Source organism: Sphaeramia orbicularis, chromosome 9 (genome assembly GCF_902148855.1).
Source record: "Sphaeramia orbicularis chromosome 9, fSphaOr1.1, whole genome shotgun sequence".
Classification (NCBI taxonomy): Eukaryota; Metazoa; Chordata; class Actinopteri; order Kurtiformes; family Apogonidae; genus Sphaeramia; species Sphaeramia orbicularis.
Window position 1 is genome coordinate 7,524,373 of NC_043965.1, and position 18,106 is coordinate 7,542,478.

Sequence of the window (18,106 nt, forward strand, 5' to 3'; positions counted from 1 at the left end):
TACGTTTATTTGTGTTAAACGTGTAAAATCTGTAAAATTTAAGAGTGTTAGCATAAATGAGTTAGCATTGGCTAGCCGCTAAATTAGCCCGCTAGCGTTAGCAAGTAGCATGGTAGATTTTTAGCTCTCTTTAAAGCCACAATTGACATTTTATAGTCTAAGAACATATTTTATTTTATTAGGATTTCATAGAACTGTTTCTGTGTATTACTGATGCTACTTTATAATTGTCAGTTTCCACACTTGACTGGCATGTGGGGAGGAAGTGAGGGCAGAATAACATATATATTAATGTTTTCCAGTGCCAAAATTCTGTTAGATTTTAGTACAAGATGGGACAATACTGTACTAGTTTGCAGTTAATGTTGACATGCATAAGGGTCTGTCATAATAGTCTGCTCTGGAGCCTGCTACTGCTTCCAATTAACACATACTTGTGAAAGCATGAATTTGGGAATAAAAATCTACAAATTCTATATATTTTCATTAGCCTAATAGTTGTAAATAAATAGATTAAAAAAAAAAAAAACAAAAACAACCAGACATCATATATTGGCTAAAATTTACTTAGGGGTCAAATGAGTGGCCATTGTCAAAAAAAAAAAAAAAGTTGTGAGAAATGCATAGAACTGTGTTGAAATAATGCTAATCCATTTGTGCACAGACTACTGATATTATTTGACAGTGGAAGCTCTATTTTCAGAAATATTGGATTTGGAATAGCACGTGTATGTGAAAACTTTTGCTAATGGATGGACGTGACATTACCCATGATGATCTGGTCAGTACCAGTACTTTATTAGTAATAAACTTATGTACTTACTATTGCTAATTCTCCTCTTATTCATAAATGTTAGTATTGTGGACAATAACAGCTGACACAAAAACACAAACTGTCAGTCTGCCCCAGGGCAGCTGTGGCTACAGATGTAGTTTACCGCCACCAGAGGGAGAATGTGAGAGCGAATGAATAATGGGTCAATAGTGTAAAGCGCTTTGGGTGTCTAGAAAGGTGCTATATAAATCCAATCCATTATTATTATTATTATTATTATTATTATTATTATTATTATTATTAAAATGTGTCAGTGGACGGATGTGACATGGTTGTTGTGGATCCCATCATACTGATGCTCTACAGCCATGTCACCGTTTCCACAAATGATCCCTGTGCAAAAACTAGGATCAGAATTATTTATTGTATAGTTTATCATAATACTAAAGAGGAAATAACAATGTAAAATTGTTATTTCTTTATAAAAATGCTTATTATTGGAAAACTGTTGATTTAAAAAGTGAGGTGTGACATTCTTAATGTATGTATTGGCGTAACATAAGCAGGATGGATCAGCACCATACTCCATATTGAACCTGTAAAAATAAAACGTGAAATGTAGTATATAATCTTGTAAGAAAAACTGGGGAATCTAAAAATAGAATATTTGTTTTTCAGGTAAATTCAGTTCAAACAGAAGTTTCCCATTTGTGACATGAAAATATAGCATTAATTGTGATGAAACTGGACATTTTTGAGCTGAAAAAACAGTTCAAATGACCATCAACATGTTGCAACAGAACTGAAATCCCGTAAATTTGCATAACTTGCATTTACCAACACAAAGTTCCTTTGGGGATTCACTTATATTGGTTTCTTATGCACAAAGACATAAGACCTCTAAGCAAATTTTTAGCGGATATATTTTCATTAGCCTAATAGTTGTAATAAATAGATTAAAAAAAATAGACATCATATATATATCTAGGCCTGCTGTTATTTGTTAATTCATTACAAAAAACACTAGGTTGGGTTCTTAAACGCCATAAACATCTTAAATCATTGTGGTCATCTTACACAGAGTTATATCTGTGACTATTATTAACTCTGCAGGGACTCCTCCTCCTCACCTGTCCATCAAATATGACGGTTGCCATGCCATCCCTGTCCTCGTCCCCGAATAAAAACACCATGGCCCCTCCAGGGACCGTCAACTGTCCTGGACCCTGAGCCATGTAAGGTACCCGCATACGCATGTATCGAGAATCCCTAACAGGAAATTAAAAGCAGAATCTGTTAAGTACAGTGTCCATCACCTTCTCATGGGCTAATATATTTCTGTGTGATTGATGTTAATACTCACTGAGCTCCATCCACTTTGGGCTCATAGTAACCAGGTTTCTATGGAAGCGAACAGGGTGACCGTCAGCAGGAGCAGTGACTGACAGCTGTATCTTTAATTCATTCATTATTCATACAGGGAGTGTGGTGGGGTTTACCTGCAGCCTCAGAGGTTCAAAGCCTCCGAAGTCATCATTGGGAATCATGGATGAAATCACCTGAAGGTAAAGCATAAGAAATTAATGAATCAAACCACCTCACACCTCGGATTCTCTTTAATGCACAATTTAATGACCTGTTTAAACACGCTATTTGCAATTAAATCAGATTATAGATTGGAAGTTGAAAGGAGATTGATCTAGATCCATAAAACAGAGGGAGTGGGATAATGATGTGATGCAACTGGATTTACACCAGAGTTTGACATTGCTCCAGACACTGCAGTATAGCTCAGAACAGGAACAAGCACAGGTGCAGGTTGTTTTTTTTTCTGTTGGGGTGCAAGGTATATGTCCCCTTCAGTAATTATAATATGAGGATTTGTCCCCCTCAGTAAAAAATATGAAATAAGACAAGTGAATTCTTTTATTTTCAACTTGCATCAGTATTCTCAAAATCATCCCAAATAACAGGAATGTGTGATGCATCTTGAATGTCAAGAAAGTTTTGAGCAGAACCCTCCAGAAAAACACATAAGAGAAAAGTAAGTCTGGAAGATTGTCTAAATCACAGGTGTCAAATATGCGGCCCAGGGGCCAAATCCGGCCCACCAAAGGGTCCAGTCTGGCCCCTGGGATGAATTTGTGAAATGCAAAAATTACACTGAGATATTAACAGTTCTTTTAGTTCAGGTTCCACATTCAGACCAATTCAATCTCCAGTGGGCAGGACCAGTAAAATACTATCATAAAAACATATAAATAATGACGACTCCAAATGTTTCTCTTTTAAAATGTAAATATTTTCATGTATTTACACTAACTAGTATAATTTCGCAAAAAAATGTGAATAACCTGAACAAATATGAACAACCTGAAATGTCTTAAAAGGTTTTTTTTTTTTTTTTTTTCCAATTTGACAAAATTCTGTCTTATTAAATGTTTTGTGTACTTGTACATCCACTGTGATCTGTAAGTTATAATGAACATGTGTAAATGATAAACTGAGGTAGAATATTGTTAAAATTACATTTATTTTTTCAGTTTGTTCACGTTATTCACATCTTTTGAAAGGATAGTTTGAAGATGTTAAACTTTTCATTATGTAAATGCACTTTTTTCACTCTGAAACACAGAGAAAAGTTTGGAGTTGACATTATTTATATATTATTATGTTATATTGTTTTATATGTTATGTTATGTTATTTTACTGGTTCGGCTCACTTCCGATCAAATTTAGCTGAATGTGGCCCCTGAACTAAAATGAGTTTGACACCCCTGGTCTAAATTAATCGAATTCAATAGAAATGCACAGGTATGTAGGCCTGACATTTGCATCTATTAGCACTATTTCTGTGATGACTTCCAAAGGAATTTTACTTTACAACTAACCTAAGTGATTTATTATCCTATTCATTATTTTATACACAAACTTCTTCAGTGAAAAACAAGTATTATCTTTTGTTTTATCATGTTCGTAAAAGATCGGAGTAAATTCAAAGGTTATTATATCAAAACGGAAAAAAACGGAAGAAAAAGTATAGCATTACACTATTCATTAATACGTCATTAACTGAATATAACAACAAGCACCTAAATCACTACCATTTATCAAACTACATAGGTTATATCAGTCAATGTTGTAGAAGATGACGGTGTTTCCACATTCACTACGGAGCCTCTGAACGTTCAAATGGGTCATATCTGATGACCATGAAAAGATGTCAAACTGTATTTTACACCAATTATTTACAGGTATTGATAGGATTAGTGGATCAACAGGTATTAAACAGTTTAGATCAGTACATTCTTTTGATTGTTGAGGATTAAAAGCTGGATTTGGTTATGAAATTAAACTTTAACCTCCGGACAACATTTTGCTCTACACCTACATTAAGAGACGGTACACAGATAACTGAACATTAACCTTCTTTTTTCTATAATATGTTATTTTATTTTTATTTAACCAGGTAATTTAGTCGAGAACTGATTCTCATTTAAAATAACGACCTGTCAAAGTCATGACAAAGTCAACATCTGCTTCATTGTATTATATAATAGATTATAAGTGTATATATAAAGATATAAAGTAATGACTGATCCAGCACACTGGTCTGATCTGAGTTACAGTGTATTGTTTTTTATTTAACATTTTCACTGCACCGCATCAGTGACACATCATTCAACCTTTGCTTTTCCCAGGAAGTCCTTTTGCTTGAGCTGCTCCACATCCTGTTTCCTGGGACGAAACACCACCCCTTCAGGAAGGAGCAGAGGATCCAGGACCTCCTCCCTCTGTTTGGAGTCAGAAAACAAAAGGACGAAAGTGTCTGGAATCAGGTCTGACATGAACTATGATGATGAAAAAGACAGACAAATCAATACTTTCAGGATATTCCCTCTGTTTTGACTTATACTACTGAACTTTTCACCACTTTGTCATAATGTGAAAAATGTAAAAAACAAACAAATAAATAAAATTAGGTTGAAGTTTTCTTTAAAAAAAAAAAAATCAAACTAATAAAAGTGACATCTAATAGTATTAATTAAGTGTAAGCTATAAAAAAAGAGAATTTATGACATTTCTCAAAAAAATATTTTGGTTTACTAATGTTAAGGTTATTTCTATCTCTACTGAAACTTCAGTTTCAATGTAGTCATATTAGAAGAATTTTAGATTTTCTTTATTTTTCAGCTGATACAACTACAAAAAAATGTTGTAATAATCAAACTAAAACAGTCACATGAAACACTGAAAATATTTGACAAAAAAATGCTAAATTAGCTGCAAATTGCATCAGATTACAATAAGTAAAATAAACTTTCACATTTAGATTTTTTTTCTACTGAATTTCAAACTTAATGAATAAAGAATTCTTCGATTCAATTTGATATTTGTTAAAATTACAAGTAATTGTTGCTTTTAATTATTCACAGAATTAATTCAACCTCAATTTTAAAGCAAAAACTAAATTTCAGCTTTTATGTCTGGCTTTTTATGTCATTCTCTAGTCAGTGTAGCATCAAAATAAGTGAGTTAAAATGATGTTTAATACCATCCTTCCTACACACGTAGATTAATTATTTGACAGAAAAATGCACCTTTTCACTTTGAGTTTCAGGCTCATTCTTGACCACACCTCTGAATAACCACAACCTGTTAGAGCAGGCATGTAACCAATCTGTCTTTCTTAATTGTTTACACTATCATTGTGGTTTTGTTTTAAGAAACCAGACCAGTGTCACAATCTTCAGCTCTTGTGTCACATACCAATGCTTCCTTAAACCCGTCTAATCAGGTTTTACAATCATCACTGCACGTCAACACACTCCGAACACAAGAACCAGTGTTTTCTAGGATGTTAAAACGTCAACTTGTCATTGTATCTTTAAAGAACAAACACCTTTTGGTTTCAGATTTAATCCTCGTCTCTTTTCATGTGGGAACATTGTTGGCAAGAACACAAACAGACGAACAAATCGACTTTGAGACAAGGTTATTATCGTTAACAAAAAGTAACGAAATGACGAGAACTGGGATTGTAAAAACGTTTTCGTTGACTGAAATAAATAAAAACTATAATTAAAAGAAAAAAACGATAACTAACTGAAACTGTATTGTGTGTTTACAAAACTAACTAAAACAGATAAAAATTATGGATAAAATTCCCTTTGTTTTTGTCTTTGTCAATGTCGGATTGACATAAAATCGATTTATTTCCCTCAAGCAATTTTAGCCGCTGGCACCACATGATATTTAATGGTTTGTCACTTCTTGTCACTTGTCATTTAGGCGTCTTCTTGTCCCCACTCTACCTGGAAACATGGAGACTAAAGTTGGGAGAAAGCAGCAGAGTCCTAAATGGGATTTATATGAATTTGACGGTGAAGAAGAGAAAAGATATAATAAAAAAAACTAAAACTAAGCATTTAGAAAATAACAAAAACTAATAAAAACTAGCAAACCTGCTCTAAAAACTAATTAAAACTAACTGAATTAGAGAAAAAAAAAAAAAAGTCAAAACTAAATAAAACTAAACTATAATGAAAAATCCAAAACTATTATAACCTTGCTTTGAGAACATATCCCCAAAGTCATTTTCACGTCCTTTCCAGTGAGTTCAAAAAGTCGTGTCGCTCACCATGACACTGTCCAACGCCGCGTCTATGTTCACCCCCCGACCCCCTCCTCGCTCCTTGGACGCCGACAGCAGGACGTCCCTGGCCTGCCCCCACTGGCCCATCCGACAGTACACAGCTGCCGCGTTATATAACACCTAGACACATCACATTTATGCATTTCAGTACAGTATTCATGTATGCGACGGGCTTAAGGGAGTCCCAGAATCAGGCTGCAGTGATATGTGTCTTCTTTAAAAGTGTATTCTAACAAACCCTCCCTGTGCACCGTCGCTCTGACACACTGGAGGACGCACAGATCAGCAGCCACTTTACAGACAGAAAGGCTAAAAAGCAGCATTCATATTCCAGTATTCTACAGGGTGATGCGTCTGTGCATTAGATGCTGTAAATAGCCACAGACTTGTGCCAATTTCATTTTTTTTCCCCCACCTTAAACAAAAACACTCTCAGAGATATTTTGATTTATTCCGTTTCTTATTGAGTTATAGAAATAATCAAATTTACAGTAGCATTTGTGGGGTTTTTTTTTAGTTTCTTCTAGACTTTCCTGTGAGAATTGTAAGCTGCAGTTGTTTGTGTTGTTTTTTTTTTTTTTTTCTGGGCATTTTAACAATGAAGACTTAACCTAAACATTAATCTTGTGTAATTTTAGGGATGTTGGCTATTTTTCCTGGAATTTTAAAGTTTGATCCTCCTTAATGTAAAATTGTTTGGGATTGGGTTTTTTTTAAAGAACTAAATATAAAACACCGAAATTTATCATGAAATCATTTCAGTTCTGGTTTTGTTAAGCTCAGGTTTTGTCTCTATGTTGAAATTAAACAAATTAAATAATATCCCATGAACAACTTGACCAAATTTTGTCAAACTTTGCATAAACATTCAGTTGGACTCAAGAAACTGATCAGATTTTGGTGGCCAAAGGTCAAAAGTCAAACTTAATTTGACATAAAAACACATCTTGGTCTTATAGCACTGAAATACTGAAACAATAAAGTTACTGTATGAGATATTTAATATTTCATGAAAATGGCTCAGGACCATAATATAACTATTAATGCATGATATCCATGGTCTTAAAAAAAACAAAAAAAAAAACTGCCATAACCTCAGCGCTTTTACATTAATTGCCTTGATTGGAAACAGCATGATGCAACAGTTTTCTCAAACACATTATTTATTTATTTATTTTTGGAACGTCCTTTGTTGTTTTTTTTCTGAGTAAAGCTGTGAATCTATTGTCCACTACAGAGGATAAAAATGCGTTGCTGGGTCTCTGGAGGATAAGCTGTAAACTTTGACCCAAGTCACTTCACTGTTGTTAATTAGAGAATATTTGTAGATGTTTCTTGTAGGAAAAAAAGTTTCAGAATTAACAAATACATTCCATCAGATCACCATCTTCACTATACAGAGTGACTGAATATGGAAACATAACATTTTAGTCCAGTGAAAAGCTGACAATCTCCTATTTATCTCACATTTTAAAGAACATTGATAGGATTCTGTAGTTATTAAACAGTTAAGATAAGATAAGATAAGATAAGGTAAGGTAAGGTTAGGTTAGGTTAGGTTAGACAGACTTTATTGATCCCACCATGGAGAAATTTCTCAGTTGACAGCAGTAAATATAAAAATAGTGAAGCAAAAGCGAAGACAGACAGAAAACAGAAAAATATACACTTGTGAAACAGAAGAAAATAAGTATTTATACATAAATATTTCTAGCTGCAGCTGCTGGTCTAGATCTGCCTTCCTCCGACAGGATCAGGACCTAGAATGGATTGTGGGCGTGTTTTTAAGGTTAGGCTTAAGGTTAGATTAAATGATAAAATACAACCAAATATTGCATTTTATTGGCAAAATGCAGAGATGTGCCATGACATATTGGTTCATTTTCTACAATAGAAATAAAAGAAGAGCACTGATCTGTTCAGTTTTAGTTCTGGACCTGAAAACATGATCGATTTTAGCTGAGCTGAAACTGATTGTGACCTGTTTGAGTTGATGTTGAAAATACAAGTTTATACATGTTAACTGGAAACATAGCAGAGAGGAGAGGACTAAATGTGCTTTAGGTGGAGAAACACTCACTGATGAAAGCTTAAAACTAAACAAACTGGATAAATATAAATCAGTTTAGTTGTTTATCTGCGTTAGCATTTGATTTTGTCACCAACATTACTTGTCTGTTTCAGCTGTTTCCCTCCTTGATTCATTTTCGATGTGAATTAAACAGCAGAAATCTGCAAAAATGTCGATGGTAAGACAATTTATGTGTTTTTGTACTTTTGCTTTGTAGAGAGGTTCATCACCTTTCTCTTTTCAGACTCAGACTCATTTTTATTGCAATTCGATCAATGGTACATGATAGAATGAAATGTAGTTACTCAGGTCTCAGTTTGTAGCATAAGAAGATAAAGAATAAAATCTGTAGAATATATAAACAGTAAGTAGGATAGAATGAAACTACCAGAAAAAAATATGCAAAGACTTTTTTTTTTAAAAAAGATTAAGAATAAATAAATAAATAAAATAAATTCTTAATATGCACAAATTTCACCTTGTGATGAAAAAATTTTGCAACATTTTCACCTCATGTTCTAGATTTTTAAGGTTAAAACAAGTAATTATTGCAAAGTAAAATAGTGTCTAAATACCTTTTGTTTTCAATCACAAGAGAACTCTGATTTTGTAATCTAGCTCCCATTGTTTCATACTGAAGCTGCTCAAATGATGCAACCCACCCTCGCTATTATCATTAAGTTTCATTGTGTGGAATCCGATCAAAACATCAATTCATGTTGTAGGATTCCGCAGTTGCTACTGGTATTGATTCTGAATTTTTTTTTTTGTCAATATCTCAGAATAACTCTAAGGAATTGGCGATAACAGCAGACGGTTTCGCTGACTGGCTACAAGCACAGGTGCATATCTGTGGGAAGATACAGTGTCTTATGTGAGCTGTGGAAATATGTGGTGTTGTGTAACCTCTTCCTCGGCTTCCATCAATAAGGCTTTGTTAGCACCCAGGTGTATCGACATCTGAACTACACACTGCAGGTGATGACACAGCACAGTTCTCGACGTTTTAATTCCTTGGCACTGACGGAGCTCGTGGGATCGCATTTTCTTTTTTATTTAACCGTAACGTGTCAAAGGGAAGAGTCTGACTACCTCCGAATGTATTCATGGAAGAAGAAGAAAGCCCAGTGTGTTGTGCTTTTGTGTACGTGTGTGTGTGTGTGTGTATGTGTCGACCTGCCAGCTGTAGAGCTTGAATCGCAGGCCCAGCTGTCGGTAGTCAATGACCATGTTTCCTCTCATGTGCTGCTGAGCCCAGATACAATCAGACAGAGCCTCCTCCAACCTGAGGAGAGGCAACAAACACAAAGAAATGTCATGTAAAGTTCACAAGGAATACACACTGCATGTAACCTTTAATCCAGGGGTGTCAAACTCATTCAGATCAGGAGCCACATACAACTAGAGCTGCACAATATATCATCATCGCAATGTACGTGTGCACAATAGTCACATCGCAGGTCCTGTAATGTAGGAGGCAAGGTTATAATAGTTTTGGATTTTTCATTATAGTTTAGTTTTATTTAGTGTTGACTTTTTTATCTCTAATTCAGTTAGTTCTAATTCGTTTTTAGAGCAGGTTTGCTAGTTTTTATTAGTTTTCATTTTTTTCTAAATGCTTAATTTTAGTTTAGTTTTAGTATTAATTTTAGTTTCTTTGAAGATATGAATAACATGAACAACCTGAAATGTCTTTAGAAAAACAACAGTGATTTTAACAATGCTATTCCTCAGTTTATCATTTACAGAAGTATATTCCAACTTACAGATCACAATGGATCTAAAAATACACAAAACATTTAATAACAGACAGAATATTGTTAAAATTACACTAATTTCTCATAAGGCATTTCAGGTTGTTCATATTTGTTCAGGTTATTCGCTTTTTAATGAAAGGATAGTTTGTAAATGTAAACATTGTCATGAAATTTTACTTTTTTAACTTGTGATTGTCATTATTTCTGTGTGATTGTCCCTGGGGGGCACTGTGGTTCTGAGGTTCATTTTTTTCCTGAGAGAAGTATAACTTTTATAAGTTTTTTCTCTTATTCTGTTTTATTCTAACATATCATATTTACCTTCGCCACCTCCCTCGGTGGAGGTTATGTTTTCATCGGGGTTTGTCTGTTTGTTTGTTTGTCTGTTAGTAAGATAACTCAAAAAGTTATGGACAGATTTAGATGAAATTTTCAGGAAATGTTGATACTGGCACAAGGAACAAATGATTACATTTTGGTCGTGATCGGGGGGGGTGTACTGATCTGCCTTGGTGGAGGTCTGCGCTCTCCAAGTGTTTTTCTAGTTTACTATTCTTTCATGTGGACCAAATCCTCCTTTTTAAGAAAACAACTATATTTAGATCATGTTTCAATTTCGAAATCATGAAAAAATAGCTTTTACTTCATTTTTCGATCCCTACCAAAACCGTGAGAAACTGATATTAGCAGATGTCTGATGTGGTGTATTCTGGGTAATGTAGTTTAGTTAGGACTAGCACTATTTCCCATAAAGTTGGAATGAAATGTCTTTACCTCTTCTTATGAAATGGCTGTGACAATGTGATTTATCCTTGATAGATAAAGCATAACTGAGTGTATAATCTATACACAAGGTCAAAGGTTATTGCTAATGTATAAAAACAAGAATGTGTCTGAAAACAGAATGATTCCACCTTTATGGACAACAGAGTACTAGTAAATCTAATTAGAACAGGACCCTGGCAGCTTGTGAGACATACATATATAATATATTCTGTATATTCTGTGTCTTTTCTCTCTCTCAGCTCAAGGTCTTGCTGTAGTGTTTTTCCTGGTGTGTATTTATTAGCTGAAATGTAGCTGATACACAAAGAATGACCTTGTACAGACGCCTTGCTCTGTTCTTATAACGGTACAGGCTGTTGATTTCATGCAGAGCAGAATCTTGACACACACTTATTAAAAACAGTGAGAACGCCTGTATATCTCCTTACAAGAAAATTGTCTTTTTGTATTCTGGTTTCACTGTAGGATGTGCTGTGACTACGGACAAAGTGTACTGCACAGTTGGAGACACAGCGCTGCCCCCTACCTGTCCATCTGCATCATCACCGCTGATCTCTGGAAGAAGCCGACGGCCAGACGTTCATCTTTGGCCAGGGTGAAGTCTAAAGCCTGGAGGTCAAACACAAGAACAGGTCTGGGTTCAGCACACACTAAAAACAGGCACAGAATAGGGTTTTTGGTGGTTTATCAGTGTTTCTGATTTATTTTTGTACATATAGTCTCAAATCACTGTAAATAATGGGTGTCAAACTCATTTTATTTAAAGGTCCATACTCAGCCCAATTTGATCTCAAGTGGACCACACTAGTAAAATAGTAACAATTATCTATAAATGACAAGAACTGCACATTTTTCTCTGTGTTTGAGTGTAAAAAAGCAAAATTAAACAATGAAAGTTTCTACATTTACAAACTATCCTGAAAGAATGGTAATTTCTTAAGAAAAATAAGTCCAATTTTAACAATATTATACCTCAACTTATCATTTATCAGGTGCATTATATGTGGATCACAGTGGATCTACAAAGGCACAAAACATTTACTAACAGACACAATATTATTCAGGTATTGTTTTTTGTTTGGTTTGTTTGTTTGCTTGTTAACGCTCTAGCACCAAAACTATTGGTTGAATTCATACCAAATTTGGTTTGTAGATTGCCAGTGACCCAGAATAGATCTCTTTTTTTTTGGGAAACAAAAGGTCAAAGTTCAAATTTGTTACGAATTTTTAAAATCTTTTTTTACCCATGTACTTACAACGGGCAAAATTTCAAATGGCTGTAGCAGCAAAACTGTAGATTGAACTCACACCAAATTGACTTTATAGATTGCCAATGACCCAGAATGGATCTCAGTGGCAATTTCTCATAGACTGCAAGGGAAGCCCGGCTTCCCCTAAAATTATGGAAATTAAATGGTTAAATATGTTCGGTTGTGTTGACATTTCATTGACTACAAATGTGTTAGAACATGTTCATCTCAAAGATGAGTTCGTTCAGAATCAGCTTTATCACAAATCAACGGACGCGATGTTGTTCACTTCTCATACATTCCCGTTGCGCTGTTTTCTCCTCCATCTCTGCTCAGTGCATTTGTCCGTAGACTCCGGGCGTCTCTGGGCTTCAGTGGGACTGAGTGGAACACTTTTTTTCATTGCCTCAAAACTGGACGGTAATTGGATAAATGCCACGATGTTGTCCCGCCCCCGGACGCCGGGCGTCTCTGGGGGTGAATGGAGCTGTGGGCGGAGCTCGGCCAGGCTGGAGGCCAGAATCCCACGTGCTGATTGGAGGATCAGTCGAAAGGCTGAATCCCATTTGATTGACAGCTGTTTTCAGATCTACTCCTTCACTGACACAGTTCAGTTTAATACCGTCGCACATTCTGCTGCGAAATCAAGAGAGAAGCCACTACGAAATTACTTGTTCATTTCTTGCACTGTAAATAAAACACACTCATTGGACTTCCTTGTTTCAATTTAACATAATTTCAGTGTTTTCTTGTTTCAGTTCCATAATTTAATCATTTCTTGTTCGAGTTTAATATCGTTTTGTAGATAGTTAAATCAATCAAACTGTCGGCTAGGTCGGAGTGAAAGGAGCTTCTTTTGTTTAAAAAGGCTGAAGTCTTACACCCGCAACACAATGGGCCAAGGCAATCTAAGCAGCCCAGCTCTGCTGGACATTGAGAGGACACTGGTCCAGTCCCTGGAAAAGACGCCTATTTGATGCAATAAGGTCACTGACCATTTTCTTAAAAAGGAACGGAGGGCCGAATTTATGTTTAAATAACTTGACAATTTTTTTTTTAATGTAAGCCGACAATGAGCTTCCCCTGTCTGAAAGACGAGCAGCTGCCACTGATCTCATTACATTTCGGGAACAGTATGTTAAAGTTCAAATTTTTAAATCTTCCCATTTAGTTATAATGGGCAAAATATGTGTGAGGGGCGGGGTTTGTTGTGCCTGGCATCACTTGTTTTATTAGAAATGATCTGCCTCAGAGATGAAATGTGCAAAATTTTTACATAATTTAATAAGACCAAATTGGGTTTATAGATTGCCAGTGACCCAGAATAGATATGATTACATTTTGGGAAAAATAGGTCAAAGTTCAAATTTTTTATGAATTTTTTAAATCTTTTTTCTTCTCCCATTTACTTACAATGGGCAAAATTTCACAATGTTCCGAAATGTCTATAAAAACATCATTTTTTTTCAATTTACTTAAAACGTGGCACATTTATAGAGGCAATTGATATGCTTACATCCGCACAGGCATAGACATGATGACATCAGCTGGATCGATGCCAAAATAAGCTATAATACATGCGTGGGGCAGGGTTTGTTGTGCCTGGAACCACTTATTGGAATTTGGTTTTACACCCCTACTGTAAAATCATGATATTTTCTAAGTCAATTCACACAGTTAAACTTTAATACTGTTCCAATCCTTCCATAACTTAATCATTTATTCCCATTTATAAATCCATGAATAATTAAAGAAACCAAACACTGTAATTTTAGCTCAGGGTTTCATGTGGTCCACAGACCTTGAGGGCCAGGTCCAGGTGTCCCAGAGCCAGGTGAGCCGAGGCTGTGTTGAACAGAGTGCGAGATGTGGGTTCAGTGATCTGTTCCAGTTTTTCCAGACATCCCTCCCAGTCCTTGGCGTCGGCCGCCTGGACCGCCTCATCCCACAAACGCAGTAACTCAGTGTAAAGCATCCTGGACCTACACAGGAAACACACAAACCATGGTCTGTCAATACTGTGTTCATACCATTCTACTAAAGTTATCGTAGGTAAGAATATGTTTGTAAAAAAAAAGATTGAGCTATCTTACACGTCACCACTCTATATTTTGAGAAATTACTCATATACTTATTATTATATATTCAGAATCCAGGTTTTTTGTGACTGGGAACGATCAACAAATAAAAGCAAATTAAAATAAAATAAAAAGAGAAAATGGCTGTATTTATTTATTTTTTTGCATTTGAGTTCCAAGACATAATTTCAACATACTGCTTTAGATTTTTTGGTGGCATTTTTAAGCACACACTGAAGAATGCATGTAAAACAGTAAACTGAATTACAATTGTCACTTTACTAAAAGGGGTCATATTTATTTAAACCCACTTTTATTAGTCTTTGGTTCGTTTATTTGTGTATTTGGACCCTAATAGCTAATAAAGTTTGAATTTGAACCTTCCAGGTGTTGCAAAGCTATCTTTATATTCATTTTTGGCAAAAATGGAGTGGATTTCTACAACCTATTTTGATTCCTGCTTAATTTGTTATGTTTTATAACTAGTTACGTCACGACATTTCCACATAAGGTCCAGACTTCAGACAAACATTTCTCAGAGTACGACATAATTGTTTGGCACCATCAGCGGTTGTAATCCATACTGAAAATATGTCCAAACTTTGAGCCGATTACCTAAAATGTTTAGTTGTTGGTTGTATTAATAAACACAAGTGGCTGAATGGGACAGAAAGAACAGCCAACAACCTGGAGGGGGCGGGGCCTGAAGTGGCTCATGTGCATTTAAAGGGCCAGCGCTCCAAATCACCTTTCTGATGTCATTATTGTTACAACACGACACACGGCGTGGACCCAAATGCTCAAGACTCTCCAGGATTAGTGGTCAAAGGGATTTATTTTAAAAATTCAAAAGGCAATATACGAATGAACAAAAAGAGAAGCACAACGTGCCCTATACTAAACTAAAAACCTGATTTACAAAAACACATGGAACAAAATTTCAAGATACTTAACAAGGGATGATCTTCACTAGAACACAGAAACGACACACTTACAAGAGACGAAGGGAGCGAGGAGAAATATATAGGGAAGGCAGGAATCACATTCAGGTGTGGGTAATCACAGGAGGACCCCAGGTGCAAGCAATGAGGGAATTAGGGAAGACAATGACAAGACAGACAGAGTGCAGACCAAAACAGGAAGGCGACCACCATCACCAAAGTAAAACAGGAAGAGACAAAACAAAACAAAACAAAAAAAAACTAAATCAACACAAATGACGACGCATGACAATTATTCAGAAATAGGTTTGAAGATGGACCTGTGGAGTTGAATTAATGAAGAATTCAGACCCAAGCAGAGCATTTACAGTTTATGTAGACCACAGGGAAATGTTTGAAAATGCCCAATTCCATTTTTAAAAAGCAAAATATCACTCCTTTAAAAAGTCTCAAAAGTCTTGCATTTCCAAATCTGCATTTAATATCTCAAAAGTCTTTACAAGATATTAAATTTGATACGGTAGGTCTTCAGTTATGTTGCTATAAAGTGGTTAGCTGTATTGTGTTTAAATGTGTCTGTTAAATTTTGCAAGTTGCAATGAAAGTAACATTAGTCGACTCCACTCGTTCCAACCCGACAATTCATATTGAAATTAGGAACCCAGTATCGCTAACTTTGCAGCCCCCGGTTAGAAGTGACTCAGAACGATGGGAATCAAGGCATAAATCAATATATTTTCTTAAATTCTAGGAGTCCCAAATTTTTGCCAGTATGATGGTGAAAGACGCATTCAATTCTGTTTTAAATAGTCTTAAAAAGGTCTTTAAAAGTCTTAAATTTAACTTGTAGAAACCTGTAGGAACCCTGTGTTGCCATTTTATTATTTGTTGTCTCATGCTGTTTATAGTTATATTCTATGTTTATAACTATATTTTATTGTTGTTTTTTTGGTTTTTTTTTTTTTCTGCTATGTGTTTTTGTTGCACCATGGGCCTTTTGGAGTTTCAGTCTTCTATGTTGTTAGCCTCATAGCATAACTGCTACATCATCAATTTCACACAAGTAGGAGGGTTGAGTGTATGATTGACAGGTATAATTACCAGTCACTAATTAGTTCCTGTCAGACACAACCTGAAAATGACTGATGATGTTATTTTTTGCCTAAACTAGTGCAATTCCACACTTTGTCAGTTGTGGTTATTATTCTATGGTTGGGTTAGTAATAATAATATTACAAGTAGGTGTTCATCTTTTCATGGTCATCAGATATGATCCATTTGGACATTCAGAGGCTCTTTAGTGAACGTGGAAACACCGTCATCTTCTACAACATTGATTCACTAGTAAAACCCATGTAATTTGACAAATGATAGTGGTTGTAAATGCTTGTTTTTATGTTCAGTTATTGATATATCCCACTGAAAAACTCACTTTTTCTTCAGTTTTGTCTATTTCTGATTTAATTGCCTTCGAATTTACTCTTAGCTTTAATGAACATCTACATGATCAGTGAATTAAATACAGGGAAATACCTGATTTTCACTTAAAAATGCAAAATACAGAGGATAATATTATAATAACTGGTGATAAGTTACTTAAGAAAGGTTACATAGAAAGAAAAATTCATTTAGGAACGACCACAAAAGTAGCACTGGGTCTTTATGGGTTAAATACATTCAGATATTTATACACAAACATGCATGTGAGGATATTATCATGTTAAATATATAACACACATGATCATATGTAAATGAAAACAGCACTGGAACAGGTATAAAAGTATTGAAAACAGGCAGTAAAGTTGTTAATCAGAAAGTCAGTGTTGAGAGTGAACCTGTGTCATTCTGCAGAGTTTTTCCTGGAACACTTCCTCATACCTGGTCGTATTATTCAGCTCAGCAGTTCGGACAACTTACCTTTACCTGTCGAAGCTGCTCAGAGTCCTGTCGGTGTCAGATCTGCGTCCACACTGAGGTGACAGGGAAGTGGATCTGAGTGAAACCGGCCCCCTCTCCTTCTTCTTCCTCCTCCTCCTCCTTCTCCTCCTCCTCGGGAATCTCCACCCTGCTGCTATGAGGAAGTCCTCCATCCACATTCCCGGGAGAGGAGGCAGACAGGTGCTTTCACCATTCACTGAAACACGTACGCAACACAATGAGTCACACAGGCCTGGAATGAACACAATTAACACAATGAGTACGACACTTATCCTCACAGATATATGTGGGTCAGGGACAACACAATAGAATAGAATACAGGGTGTCCCATAAGTCCCCATACATAGGAAAAATAAACGTTTCTTGACATAAACCATTTTTATTTATGTAATATGCTCTATATGACTGCCATTTTGTCAGGAACACATTTCAATGCGTGTCCTTCACTGCTGAAGAACTATAAAGAAGAAATATAAAGAAATACATGTTAGAACCATATGTATTATGTCTCCTATGCATGGAGACTTATGGGACACCCTGTAGAATAGAATAGAATAGAATAGAATAGAATAGAATAGAATAGAATAGAATAGAAAATAGAGCAGAATAGAACAAAATAGAATAGAATAGAAAATGAAATAGAGTAGAAAAGAAAATAGGACAGAGTTGAAAAGAAAATAGAATAGAAAAGAAAATAGAATAGAGTAGAAAAAATAGAATAGATTGGAGTAGAGTAGAATAGAAAAGTAAATAGAATAGCAAAGAAAAGAAAATTGAGTAGAGTAGAATGTAATAGAAAATAATAGAATACAATAGAAAACAAAAGAATACAATAGAATAGAGTAGAAAAGAAA

At 35.3% G+C, this 18,106-nt stretch overlaps 1 protein-coding gene across 2 annotated transcripts in view; it reads right to left on the reverse strand.

Annotated features, from left to right (window-relative positions):
- The window catches only part of noxa1 (NADPH oxidase activator 1), a 41,465-nt gene extending 24,062 nt beyond the window's left edge, over positions 1 to 17,403 (reverse strand). Inside the window, exons 1-9 of one of the 2 annotated variants that reach the window (XM_030142523.1) lie at positions 17,232 to 17,403; positions 14,097 to 14,271; positions 11,572 to 11,654; positions 9,679 to 9,787; positions 6,417 to 6,551; positions 4,462 to 4,569; positions 2,275 to 2,334; positions 2,139 to 2,176; positions 1,906 to 2,044 (exon numbers count right to left, since the gene is read on the reverse strand). In XM_030142523.1, coding sequence (XP_029998383.1) covers positions 1,906 to 2,044; positions 2,139 to 2,176; positions 2,275 to 2,334; positions 4,462 to 4,569; positions 6,417 to 6,551; positions 9,679 to 9,787; positions 11,572 to 11,654; positions 14,097 to 14,270 — 846 coding nt within the window. In that variant the 5' untranslated portion in view covers position 14,271; positions 17,232 to 17,403. Of the gene's footprint in view, positions 1 to 1,905; positions 2,045 to 2,138; positions 2,177 to 2,274; positions 2,335 to 4,461; positions 4,570 to 6,416; positions 6,552 to 9,678; positions 9,788 to 11,571; positions 11,655 to 14,096; positions 14,278 to 17,231 lie in introns of both variants that reach the window. The other variant, XM_030142522.1, reaches the window with a different exon arrangement.
- Between the last annotated feature and the right edge of the window lie 703 nt (positions 17,404 to 18,106).